At 38.2% G+C, this 14,588-nt stretch overlaps 1 protein-coding gene across 4 annotated transcripts in view; it reads right to left on the minus strand.

The window, feature by feature from the left end:
* Positions 1-14,588, minus strand: part of ctnna3 (catenin alpha 3) — a 1,223,202-nt gene that overhangs the window by 224,316 nt on the left and 984,298 nt on the right. For all 4 annotated transcript variants that reach the window (XM_062977502.1, XM_062977500.1, XM_062977501.1 and 1 more), the window contains one exon: positions 8,087-8,238. In XM_062977502.1, coding sequence (XP_062833572.1) covers positions 8,087-8,238 — 152 coding nt within the window. The remainder of the gene's footprint in view (positions 1-8,086; positions 8,239-14,588) is intronic.

Raw genomic sequence — 14,588 nt, forward strand, 5'->3', positions numbered from 1 at the left:
TACAAATAGAATTGCTTCATGTTACAGAGACAAAATCTATTCAAATATATTACCACAATGTGGAAAATGAACAATGGATGACAAACTAGAACCATGAAATATATATTCCCATTATGCAATACCAAAGTCAAACCCATCCATGCAATAGTATTTCTAATGTCTACATTTGATTGGAAAAGCTGGCCATTTATAAATGCCGAGATTGTGAGCACTACTGGTACCAGGGAAATGATCTCAGTATACCATGGATGGCCAACTAGAAAAATAATGCATCTGAGAACAAATTGAGCCTAAAACTTTCCCAGAAGTCAAAGCTCATCATTTTAAACATCTCCATTACACTGGGAATACTAGCAAGGTGTAAATCACTAGGGAACACCCGGGAACAAAGCATTTAAAGAGCTCATTAATGTGGCACCTTGTTCCTGGCTGCAACGTTAGTGTCTGGAATTACAACTTTGGATTCTTGCTATTTGGTATTCTGGACATAGGATTCAGATTTAACCATGGACTCTGGACTCTCTTGTATTCAGCTACTCCACTGGTTAACTCCCTGCTTGTAAATGGGGTCAAGGCTTTTTAAAAATTTATTTGCCATATTTATACCCTGCCCTTCTACTCTGAAGAGGACTCAGAGCAACTCATATAGAAATCGGCAACGATTTGATGACATTTATCCACATCAGCCAGTAGCTCAGATCAAGCTCCATGGCTGTTGAGAAGCAGTGGCAATGGCAACAAAGGAATGATCCATCCCCTTTTTTTTCTGTGCTCATGAGTGGATGGGAAAAGGTGGTGGCAGCAGTGTCTGTTTAGACAGCAGATCAGGCTGAGTTGGACCTAACCCCACTGTTCAGACTTCCCTGCAACTCCAGGATATTCCAAAATCTCAAACAAACTCCAGAGTATCACCTGGCTTTGCTAAAAGCTGGGCAATGATAGTATAAAGTCAGATAATTTGTATGGGATTTGGGGTCAGGGTATATAAGACCTGAGTCACTTACTGAGAAAACAGGGAATTCCGCATAGCCAACAAGATTCTACCTGGATCCATAAACCTTACCAACTTCAACTCCAAATGTCTTCTACAGGATCTGGAGGCAATTTCGCAATCTTTTCAACTTGTTAGGTCATTTTAAGTATATTAGAGGTCTTTTCCATTTAAAAAGAGATCATGGAAGTTGACTTTCTAAGTAGCTATTGCAAGCAAAGTGTAACGGAAAACCTTATTTTAATGGGGATTTTTGTCTATGTTATTTAATGTTGGTTTAAATGGTGAAGGTAGGCAGGAGGTGCCTACTTCTGAATGGCTGCGTGTCGCATGGTAACGTAGCTGTTGTAGAAATGTAACTATTTGGAGAAGCTAGTGAGAGAGGGGCAGACCTAGCTGAAAGGAAAAAGGAGGGAACATTTTAAAAATTAGTTCAGTTATGTGCAGGTTCTAACTAGGGAGCTAGACGGAAGATGTCTGGAGTTCAGTTATGTTGAGTGTCTAGCTGGGAAGCTAGAAGAAAGACTTCTGTGTGTTCAGTTCAATTTCCAGCCAGTGGGCTAGAGAGAAAATGATATGTGTTTAAGTGTGTAACTTCTAATGTTATATTGAAGAAATAAGAGACTAGTTTAGGTCCGGCTTCTCAGCTGGGTAAAGCTGAGGGAAAAGTAAAAGAAATTGTTGAGAAAAAGTTTCAGTCGACTTACTGATGCTAAAGTATAAAAGATATTACCTATAATATGTAAGTGGAACTGAAAGGAACCTTTGTAACAAGATACGCTTATTGTGCCAAAGAACTTACAAATAAACATTTCTTTGTTTTCAATAAAGACAGTGTCTTTGAGTGGTGAACTGCACTACATAGAGTCAGCGAGGATTTGTCCACATTCTCTCCCCTCAGTGTCACATCACTTCATACACGCACATGTACACGCTCATGTGTTTATTACTGGCAGTGGCTGGGATCCTGAAATAAAGATTGCCCCTGCCGTAGTGGGATTTGAGGACCCATATTTAATAGTGACAAAGATGGGATATTTAAGAAAAAGGTTCCCACAGTCTAAAAGTGAAGAGTCGCTTTACATTTAATGGTGGCAGCGGTGGGATAACTAAAGGTTCCCCCCCTGCCTGAAAGTGTTGTGCTTTACACAAGGCTTCTCCCAGGCCACACTTTCCCTCCATTCTTTGCAGGGTGCATTTGAGGACATACATTCACAAAATCTGTTTATTTTATGAATATTTTAAAGGTCAACTGATTTTAAAGGTCATTTAGCAAAAATAGGAGATAAAGGGATCAATTTCTCTCACGTTACACTATAGTAATGATATGTGGAAATTATCATATTTCATTGCATAATAGTTGCACTTTTAATCCCCTTTTTGGAAAGCGAAAAGGGGTGTGTGATTATTATGCAGTGAAAAAAAATCCAGTTACAAGATTCCACTTGGCTAGTGCTTCACCATAGCTTGAAGAGGGCAGGCACACAGGTGAGTGAAGCTCCACTTGCCCATGTGCCCAATCTCCTTCCAGCTGCAGTGATTTACTTGGCTGAGCAAAGTGCCAGTGAGCAAAGTCCCGTAGCTAGAGGAGGGGAGTTGCGTAGGTGAGTGAGCGAATGAAGGGGGTACTTTGGGGTGATGAATCAAAGGTGTGACTATTATTCAAAGAAAGTTAAAATACCAATGAGGGGTAAAAGCAAGAGTGTAACTAGTATGTGGTGGCAACTATTATGTGATGAAATATGGTACTTATTTGTGGTGCTGTCCATGTTCTGATGGGCAATAATGAGGCATATGAGTCTGACATTTTATTAGATCTGTGTGCCAAATTTTGTGCATGTCTTAACAAATACATAAATGAGGATTTGAATTCTATCTTCAGAAGTATGTCTGTTACACAATGTGATTAAAAAGGTCTAGCAAGAGATAGAGGAAGCAAAACAAGGTACTCCTGTATGTACACAAAGATGGATGCAAGATATAATGCTTTGGAAAAAATGACATAGAGTCTAATTTGCCTACCTTTAACTAGTAGAACAAATAGAATTTTAGTAGGATAGACATTACACAGAATATCAGTGCTAATTCAGCAAGGCAGCACAGTACTTTTCTAATGATCTTCTCTCCAGGGCCCTTTTGAGGATTGCTTAAGTGACTGACAACCTGAGCTAATACCAGCATTTGGCAAAGGATTGCTTTTTAACAGGGTTATTTTAAAAAAAATCACACACAGACAAAGATATTTTTCTCACAATTGCATAGTTGAAATAGATTATTTGGAGCTGCTATTGGGAATCACTCCTTTTCCCTTCCTTTTGAGGAAAACCTTGTGGACAGAAGGGCATCTTGTCTGTGGAAAAGGAGGGGGTGTTAATATCTGCTGCTTATATTTTGATCAAGAATTTCTTTCCTCACATTGATACTGAGATCCTTGGGCAATCATAAGCCCAGTGTGTTTGGCAGAAAATCGATGTGTCCCAGCCAGTCTGTTGGCTATCAAGCATGCTAATTTCCTCACCTTGGCTGCTGTAGACAGTGCCTCATCATGATAATAGGCAGCTATACAAAAGCACCTTATCAGCATATTGAAATAAAGCTAGTATCGATTGTGTGCATGAATGCAAATTTTATGTATGTACCACTCTTTCAGCTGATTTTGCAAAGCAACTTTCTGAATCAGGTTTCTGGAGGTCAAAGAAAGTGAATAATGTGGCATGTGATAGTAAACAAATCCTTTAAAATGTTTGTGGCATTAAGGTTTTCCTTGTGCAATTTAGGAAAATGCAGCGTTTTTTTGTGGGGGGGGGGGGGAATCTGTGTTTTCTTATTGAAAACATGATGTTTTCATTTGGTTCCGATATTAAGCTTCCTAATACATATGAAGCAATCATTAGGATCTGGGCCCAAGTAAACTTATCTAAAAGATGCCAAAAGTTGGGTTATTCCTTCCTGCTCTTATGGTAGTCTACAAGCTAGGGATAAGAAAGATTTCAAACATTATCACATGTGGATGTAAACCACATTGGAGCCTCCCTAGATATGAATTTAAAAACTTACCACCACATGATCTCATCCTAAACTCATAACATACCCATCTTCTAGGAGTGTTAAAGCTATAGGATATGAAAATGTGATTTCTTTCATCTTAAACCTTCAGAAGGTGCTTTCAAAAAGTTTTTCAAAGTAGTTTCTGCCACAGAAGTTTCAGCAGTGAGTGCTGTTTTTTCAGTATTGGAAATTAGGATGGAAATAATATTCCTAAAAATGTGCTTCCTGAGTTGGAAAACCCTGATGAGGAGAATCCTACATTGGAAAGAATGTTTGTATTTCAGAACCTATTCTTCAATGTTTCCTGAAGAAAACTGCATTTTCTGTTCATAAAACAGAATTTTATGTACAAAAACTATAGTATTTCTGAACAGAAGACTCCATCTTCTATGCAAAAATAATTTTGTGTGAAAATGCTGCTTTATGCACAAAATCATCACATGGAAATAACTCTTGAACTGCAAATAAGCTTTGAAAACTTTCTGCATTTCAAATTCTTCATTGCAGTAAAGAAATTGTTTAAACTGTTTTTTCCCTTTGAGAGTAAGACTAATGAAGATTTACATTCCTAGTAGAAAACAGAATACATTGTCCCATGCAGAAAAAAGGTTTGAAAAAAATAATTATTAATTTATAAAACATAAAAAATATTTCTGCTTTAAGTTTTACAAGTTCACAAACAGACTGAAAATCCTTGTGATTTTTTACCATGGGGAGAAAAATATGGAAATTATTCCTTCTGACATGTGAAGACAAGAGATACAAAAACTGATACTACTAATTTCAGAGAAGGGAGATAAATGAAGAGTTTTTTTCTCTTTTTCTTTCTTCTTCTTTTTTTTTTTTTAAAAAAAACCTTTTTTTAACAAACAGCAATGCTGCAAATGCAGTCATGGCCAATTTTAATGTTGTTATGGACATTGGAAGGACAGGTTCATATGTATTTTTGATAAATAATTAAATTAAAGAAAATGTACTAGGTATAGTGACATTAAATAAATAACACCTATTAATCCTTTGTGCTATGCCTCCACTGGCTATACCAGTACTTTGAAAAAAATGCACATTATTTTGGATTTAGTCTGCCAGAAGACTCTTGTAAACCTATACAGACAATTAACTTTCATAAGACTGCACCAGATGTTCTTCACCTACCAAAACATTTACTAGTTTGTCTGCCACAGCACAATTGGTGTCCTTAAAGAAAAGACCCTTCAAAGCTGGTGAAGCTAATTGTGCCGAGTGATTCTTTCCTGTCAAAGGTGGACACGCATGATCTATTTAGAAGCCTTCCATAATATTAGACTATTAGACTATTAGACTTATGAATTAACTTTCATAAGACTGCACCAGATGTTCTTCACCTACCAAAACATTTACTAGTTTGTCTGCCACAGCACAATTGGTGTCCTTAAAGAAAAGACCCTTCAAAGCTGGTGAAGCTAATTGTGCCGAGTGATTCTTTCCTGTCAAAGGTGGACACGCATGATCTATTTAGAAGCCTTCCATAATATTAGACTATTTCCATGTCACCCATAAAAGACAGACTTCAGTCATCAATCATGAGACAGAGTGCTTATGCTAGAACATTTTGTTTTTTAATGCTCTGCTATTACTTTCAGCCAGTTCTGAGTAGAACTGCTCTGAAATAATGAGCTTGAGGACCAAGCTGTTATTTCACAATTGTGATGGATGCCAAAAGAAAGAGTTGCAACCAATTTTGCCCCAAGTTACATTTAACTAGAATTTGGAGGTTTGATTGTGTATAGGTAAAGATAAATGTTTTCCCCTAACATTAAGTCTAGTTGTGTCCATCTCTGGGGGTTGGTGCTCATCTCCATTTATAAGCCAAAGAGCCGGTGTTGTCTGTAGACACCTCCAAGGTCATGTAGCCGACATGACTGCATGGAGCACTGTTACCTTCCTGCCAGAGTGGTACCTATTGATCTACTCACATTTGCAAGTTTTTGAACTGCTAGGTTGGCAGAAGCTGGTGCTAACAGTGGGAGCTAAACCCACTCCCTGGATTTGAACCACTTACCTCTCAGTCAGCAAGTTCAGCAGCTCAGCAGTTTACAGTAAATGACTAAGAGTGCATTTACAATGTACTAGAGTTAATACCGTTTGACACAACTTTAACTGCCATTAGAAGCACAACAAAACCTCTTTTCTCATTAGGTTACTTGCTTTCCCAACCTCATTTCATTCCATTTCCACATTTGTTTGTGAGGCTCTTTTTGAATGCATGGAAAGACGTACCGTATTTTTCGCTCTATAGGACGCACCTAATGATAAGACGCAGATCGCCAGGAAGGGAGAATGGGGCGATCTGTGCCGTTCGCACGTGCGGACGGCACAGATCGCCCCATTCTCCCTTCCTGGCGATCTGCGTGCAGGAAGGGAGAATGGGGCGATCTGTGCCGTTCGCACATGCGGACGGCACAGATCGCCCCATTCTCCCTTCCTGGACGCAGATTGCGTTTATAAGACACACTGACTTTTTCCCTCTATTTTGGAGGGAAAAAAGTGCGTCTTATAAAGCGATAAATACGGTATATATTTTTTGCACTCATTCTCTAAATACAGAATTTTCTTCTCCTCTGAAGTACATCACAGATGTATAGATTTGTAAGGGACAATTATTTTTTAATTATACAGGTAATCTTTCTGTGCAGAAATGTGAATCAAATTAACCTCCCTCATCCCATATAGTAAAACAATACTGTGACTATCCCTCAGTATCTACTGATTGAAGGAACTGCCTCACTCTGCCAAATCTTTGTAAAACTCAGCCTTTTTTTTTAAAGTCACGGATCTGTTAATCATATTAACGTGATTCCCCCAGTAAATACTGGAGTAGTCTTGCTTCTTCTCTCAATAATCTAGTCATGAGGAGGTCATGACAGTTGTCCGTAGAGGCTTCCCACATATAGGAGGCTTCTTCAGACTATTGCTTCCCACACATGGAATGTGAAAGCACAGAGGGAGAATCCAGCATACTCCCCCATATGTTTATTTTTCTTCTTCTAAACACTCAAATGCGAGTATTGTATCAAAGTATAAACTATTTTGGTTATGAGAACCTTCCTATCCTGTGATACGTATGGTTGGAAAGTGGAGAGCTGTGAATGCCTTCCTTATATTGCTAAAGACACAGTTACATCTTTCACACAATGCACATAGGTCATCATATCATATGCCCAAGTTTTTAAAGTACAGTAGAGTCTCACTTATCCAACATAAACGGGCCGACAGAAGCTTGGATAAGCGAATATCTTGGATAATAAGGAGGGATTAAGGAAAAACCTATTAAACATCAAATTAGGTTATGATTTTACAAATTAAGAACCAAAACATCATGTTATACAACAAATTTGACAGAAAAAGTAGTTCAATACGCAAAAATGTTATGTTGTAATTACTGTATTTATGAATTTAGCACCAAAAGATCATGATATATTGAAAACATTAACTACAAAAATGGCTTGTATAATTCAGAAGCTTGGATAAGCGAGGCTTGGATAAGTGAGACTCTACTGTATCTATGTTAGTCCTTTGCAGCATAAAAAGGAGGAAGGGAGCCGGCAAGGGGGGGGGGGGGGGTGGCAGCACCTTTGGGACTAACTTTTTATTATTTTAGCAGGAACTTTCATGGATGTTAATCCACTTCTTCAAATACACAACTGAATGGTATTAAGGCCTCATGAGTGAATTATATTTATAAAGTAGTAGAAGTGAAATAGAATATAGTAGGATAAAAAAAATGAAAATCATGACTCTCCCCTTGACTTTGGGAGGTTAAAATGGAGAACAGGTCTGGTTTATTTGTATTACTCTTTTGTTTTGTAGATTACACTAAGGTGATGACAGGGCTACAACTGCCCAGGCTGATATAGGACCTGAGCCACAGTTCTTATGGAAGGCTTTATCTCTTGAATTGATATTTGCCCAGGCCATGCTCACCTCACACACAAATGCATGCTATAAAGCAGAAAGGTTGTCAAATTTATGTTAACTGCTAATCAATGAAAGAATAAAGACACTTACCCGAATCATCATAACTGAACATCTAATATCATGAATTGTGTCATAGACCTTCTTAGAGATGTCAACAAACTGATTGTCATCAAATAGGTGAATTGTATTTCTGCTTAAATTTCCCAGTGCTGTATTGACTTGTGTAATAAATTCTGGAATCACTGTTAATTGAATAAATAGAGAAAGAGAACAAAAAAGATTATTGTAGAATTATTTTAAATAATTATCTTTTAATTTTGAAAAAGCACACACCTAACCTCAGGTAAAAAGAACATAATATTGTGATAGGATTCTTGTTTAACTGCAATGAATGTATCCCATACAATCCAGGGGCTTTCTAGTTGTTGAAACAAAGGGCCTTCTACATTGCCATATAAAATCCAGATTATCTGCTTTGAACTGGATTATATGGCAGTGTAGGCTCATATAATCCAGTTCAATGCAGATAATGTGGATTATCTGGTTTGATAATCTGAATTATATGGAAGTGTAGAAGGGGCCTGAGAATTCTTACTGGTCCTCAATGATCTCCATATGTTAGGATTCCATGGGACTTAGCCATGACAGATAGTGCAATCATGGTGTTCTAGTTGCAGTGTGAAGAGATCCCAGATGATGGAAAATACAGAAGGAAGGAGGAAGACACTTATAACCAGTGTTATAACCAGAGGTATATCCAAAATAAATTTGTCCATCAATTAAGGATGACATGCCAATTAAGAGTGATTCACTTAATAATTCCCTTTATAGTAATCCTTAGGGTTGTGCAATTCGCCTCGACCATGATCCATTTTTGGTATCCAAACTTTCGTGGGTATCTGGGTCCATTTTTGGGAGCACCCCAAAACCGGTTAAAGGAAAAAAAAACTGTTTTCAGCTTGGCAACCAAAAGATCCGGGAAGATCTGACCCATTGGTGGCAATGGGGAACTTATGAGGCTCCCCTTTCCGGCATTGGACTTAAGAAACCACCCTTTTTGTGATCCTTTTTCTTCTGTCTTTCAAGGAGACCTGGATTTAAGGCAAGGGCTTAAGAAAACACAATTCCTGTGATCCTTTCCCTTCTGTAGTGAAAAAGACAGATGTCTATGGCAAACAATACATCAAAATATAAACAATAATGGTCTAATACATTTGTAGTACACAATGTGTATATTATAGTACCCCCTACCAACCCCAGAGATCCCTCTGTTCGGAGGACCAAGATCTATTGGAAGTTCCCAGTTTTAAGACCTTGCGCCTAACAGCAACTAGATGTAGTGCTTTTTACATCAGTGGCGCCATCACTCTGGAACACTCTGCCACCTAAAGTTCGTGCCCTGCGGGACTTATCAGTCTTCCGCAGGGCATGTAAGACACACCTGTTTCGGCAGGCTTTTGACCTACACTATTGCTGTTTTTAAATTGCTTAGATTTTAGCTGTTTTTGTAAGCCACTCCGAGCCCTGGGGGAGTGTTTTTAAGATTTTTTAAAAGATATTTTAAAGATGTTTTTAAATTGTTAGATTTTAGCCTTTCTTGTAAGCCGCCCCGAGCCCTTGGGGAGTGGCGGCATATATGTTTAAATAATAAATAAATAAAATAGATAAAATATATGTATCACGCTATACAAATCAACACTAAGTCCTCTGAAATCATATAGGATTAACAATGAAATAACACTTTTCTAAATATATCAGAACAATAAAGTAAATATACAAGTCTTCACAGTCACGAAAGGATTTCCTTTGAGCTTAAACTGAATTATACTCGGGTTGGAACTAAAAGTTCTCAATCAAACAACCAAAACTGGTGAAAGTCTCATAATGAATTCAAATTACTGTACCGATGACAAAAATTCGACCTTACACTTTAAGAGTTTCCACCACCACTCATTGAAATTCAACCTCCCATACTCTCAATTACTTAGACTTAAGGAGAACAATAGCAGACAAGATGATTATCTTGCAGCAGCTCATTCTCTTAACAATAAGCTTAAGGCAAGAGGCTGTCGGATAACATACTCAACCTGGCCCTTCAGAAATCTCAGCAGACTGATACAAGTTCTTTGCTAAAATATCAACCTAAACAACAACAAAACAGAATCATTTGCCCCATCACACTAACCTCGCAAACCCCCACATATGCAGAATCATCAATAAACATTGGCACCTCATACAGGATATCCCTGGATGTCAACAGACACCTATTATAGTCCATAGAAGATCCAAGAACCTAAAAGATATCTTAATCTACTCTGATCTTAAAACACCCAACACGGAGTTAAGGAGCCCCACCTTAGGTAATTTTAAGTGTGGACATTGCGATGGTTATTTACAAACTTTTAACATAAAACAATTTTCACACCCAACACTAAACAACAGGATCAATTTAAAAAACTACATGACATGTTCATCCGAAAACATTATATATGTGATCTAATGCCCTTGCAATCTGTTATACATTGGGATGACCACCAAATCCTTAAGAATCAGAATACAAGAACATTGTTCAAGAATTAGAAGGAGGAGTATTGATTCAACATTATACACACACTTCAATGAGAAATCTCAGCCTTGTAATAATTTTAAATTCTTCGCCTTGGAGAAATTACACGTGACAAGCAACACAGATATTAAAAGATCTCTCCTCCGGGGGGAAGCCTATTGGATTTACAGATTAAGAACACCTGGAATATTGTGTCCAATTCTGGGCACCGCAGTTGAAGGGAGATGTTGACAAACTGGAAAGTGTCCAGAGGAGGGCAACTAAAATGATCAAAGGTCTGGAGAACAAACCCTATGAGGAGCGGCTTAAGGAGCTGGGTATGTTTAGCCTGCAGAAGAGAAGACTAAGAGGAGACATGATAGCCATGTACAAATATGTGAAGGGAAGTCATAGGGAGGAGGGAGCAAGCTTGTTTTCTGCTGCCCTGCAGACTAGGATGCGGAACAATGGCTTCAAACTACAGGAAAGGAGATTCCACCTGAACATCAGGAAGAACTTCTTGACTGTGAGAGCTGTTCGGCAGTGGAACTCTCTCCCCTGGACTGTGGTGGAGGCTCCTTCTTTGGAGGCTTTTAAACAGAGGCTGGATGGCCATCTGTCAGGGGTGCTTTGAATGCGATTTCCTGCTTCTTGACAGGGGGTTGGACTGGATGGCCCATCAGATCTCTTCCAACTCTACTATTCTATGATTCTATGATTCTATGAACCTGCGACCTTTCGGTCTGCAAGTTCAGAAGCTCAGTGCTTTAACACACTTTGCCACCGGGGCTCCACATAAAGCACTACAAGGCAGTAAAAAAATGTCATAACAGTGATTTAATGATAACACAGATCAGTTATTGCCTATTGAGTATAAATATAATCTAATCAAATTTGAGAATAAAATTGCTATATCTATTTTCCATGAAAACTCAGTAAAGGAAATTGACTCTCCAAAGATGCCTTCTTATCAGCTGGTTAGATCTTCCTCATAAATCAAGCTTGGCTTTCAAATGGGATCTGCCAGCATAGCCTATCTGGACTGCAGGTTAAGGGAAGCTCCCATCCTCTTTCACAAACTCTTCTCATCTTCAAATCTCTGCCTTCCAATTGAGAAGTGAAGACAGGAGAAAGACTGATTGAAAACCTCAAGATCATGATATGGTTGCTTTGCTCCTCCCTTTTTCCTACATGGAGAAAGCAACAGAGAAGCAAAACCAGTTATTTTGTGCACTCAGCTGGTGCTTTGAGTCACTGAGATCCTTGGTATATCCACATTGCAATATTAATGTAGTTTGTCACCAATTCAGCTGCCATAATTTCATGCAATTGAATCATGAGAGTTGTAGGGTGCTTCTGTACTGACTCTATAATTCAGTTTGGAGCTGGTTTGAGAGGAACTAGTTTGATTGCATGGGTAATTAGATTGACAGGTCTGGCAGCTAGGTGATGTCAAGAAGGTGATTAATATACCACGGAACCAGGCCTCAAAAGAGTCACCGTTTTCCCATGTTAACTCTTCCAGGAGTTATTTTCCCTTTTGAGTAATCGATTTCCCTCACTTCCTGTTGTTTCACTCCCATTCTTAACTATGAGTTGTTTGTAAGTTAAATATGTGTAACTAGAGGACTGCCTGTATATCACTACGTAAATTAAATCAAATCAAATGAACATTGTTAAATATTTGAATAGTATTCTTTATCAGCAAGATAGAATATCAGCAAGATAGAAATAAAATACTCAGTTTGACAAGACATGCCCCTTCAGATCTCTGATCACACCAGTTGGTCTTCCTAATACATTTTAAAGCTCTGTACACAAACTGATCACACATTAAGTATGCTGAGGAGCCCACGGCATATTTCCACTTCAAACAGAGGTGAACTGTGTTGCTTATCTTAAACTTTCATGTTCTGATTTCCAGGGCTATCTCTAATTAAAGAAATTACTGTTGTTTGGGTTTTGCATTATACACTTTGAAAACAGATGCTTTCCATATGCTGGTCAAACAGATGAGGGAACTGTATTATAATTACCTGTCGCATTCTTTTCAAAAGAAAATTCAGATTATCTAATAGTTCTGATTATGAAAATGATTTCCAGCTAGAATTATAATAATTCTAGTACCATTGGAAGATGGAGTTGGGGGAAGAAGGCACATCTACATAAAACAAGGACAAAAGGATCTTTTAGGAAGAAAGAAGAAAATATTTGTTATTATTTACCATATTTATACCTCACCCTTCTCATCCCTAAAGGGGACTCAAGATGGCTGAAAATATATGAAAGCAGAAGGATGGATCTTGCTCTTTTTGTTACACTCATATTGGAATAATCACTCCTGGTTCCTTTCTTTTAATCCAGTGGTTCTCAACCTGTGAGTCCCCAGGTGTTTTGGCCTGCAACTCCCAAAAGTCCCAGCCAGTTTTCCAGCTGTTAGGATTTCTGGGAGTTGAAGGTCAAAACATCTGGGGACCCACAGATTGAGAACCACTGTTTTTATCAGCTGAGAAGTCCCAACATTCAAGCTTATTATAGAAATGAAATGGGAGTGGGGATGGACAGTTAGGTCTGCTTCAATGATTTGACTATTCCCCACCTTCAGATCAAATCCATTTCATACAGGAACATGTAAACTATTGATTGTTACACCCCCACATCCCCAATTAACTAATGCAAATTTTACCATGCTTTTGAATTCAATATTTGTCTATTCATACTTTTTAAATGTATGTATTGTACTGGTATGTTCTTTTTATTCTACAGTCAATCCCATAGGCACTGAAATGGACAGATTCTGAAAGGAAAGTCCATCCAAGCCACATCCATTTTGGAATGATGTGGAGAATTGTACAAAATTAAAACAAAAGATTCAGAACAGTTGATTTCTTACACATTCATAGCTGTGGATCCTTCCAGTGAGTTCTTCCTTAATATGATAACTTGTCAAAGAAATGTAAGCATTTAGCACAGCTTATTGTTACTTCATATCTCCTAGAACTGATCCTTAGAATCCCTAGAATCCTTAGACTGTGTTCTAAGAACACTTGAGTATGGCTTCATGGGTGGGTAATAAAGGAAATGCATGAATAAAAAGAAAGTGTAATAACTAACAACATAGAAAAAGCGGAAAAGGTGAGTAACAGGGGCAGAAACAGACCTTCTTTCACATATGTATGATGTGGAGAATATCAGAGTCAAAAGTTGTGTGTGCACAGGTCTCACTATGAACAGATGGGAGAAGAGAGGAATATCAGGAATAAGACCAATAGAGGTCTTCTCCAACTCCAAATGATCATTGAAGACAATACACACATGTGAAAGGTGCTAAAAATTTCAGTAAAAGGAAAGAAAAACATTTATAAATTAATGATGGAACATCATTTTAGTCAACTTCAAGCCAAGTGAGGAGTCATGCGCAGCAGTAACTACTGAGAGAGAAAAAACAACACTTGGTGTGGAGCTGTGCCTACCACATATCAGTAACTAGAGCAAGGGAATAATTCAACCCAATCTGAGAAGCCAGACATTGATCTCTACCTCTTAACTGAGATGGGTTTCTTCTGAAGAGTTGCTGATCAAATACTGAGCATCTGATTAGTAATTTTATAATTGCCCTGATGATTCCATCTCTCCCAGGTTTTCTCAAGGCCCTCTTGCTCCAATTCTTCTTCCAAATAGGCTTGATGTATGGATGGTCTTCAAATCTCATAGAGGTGTTCCAAATATTAATGTCATTATGTTGCCCTGCCATCTTTGCTGTTATTCAAGTTCTAAACTAACAATGTAAAGTTCAGAACTGGGTTCACTATGTGTTGAACTGAGTACTCTTTATAATGACCTCTTTAGATAAGATACGATGGGAGTATGCTCCCCAGGATCCCTGTCTATATTTGGAACTACAACAAGATGTTCTTTTCTCTATAAATGTATCATTTGGACTATGCACCCAAGCTCCCACAGATTCTGAGGTTGAAAGAAAGACTAAGGGGAGTCTGGAAAAAGAAGGATGCTAAGCTTAGCATGTGATGGAAGGAATGAAAGGAG

This window comes from Anolis carolinensis, chromosome 3, assembly GCF_035594765.1.
Source record: "Anolis carolinensis isolate JA03-04 chromosome 3, rAnoCar3.1.pri, whole genome shotgun sequence".
In the NCBI taxonomy this organism is placed as follows: Eukaryota; Metazoa; Chordata; class Lepidosauria; order Squamata; family Dactyloidae; genus Anolis; species Anolis carolinensis.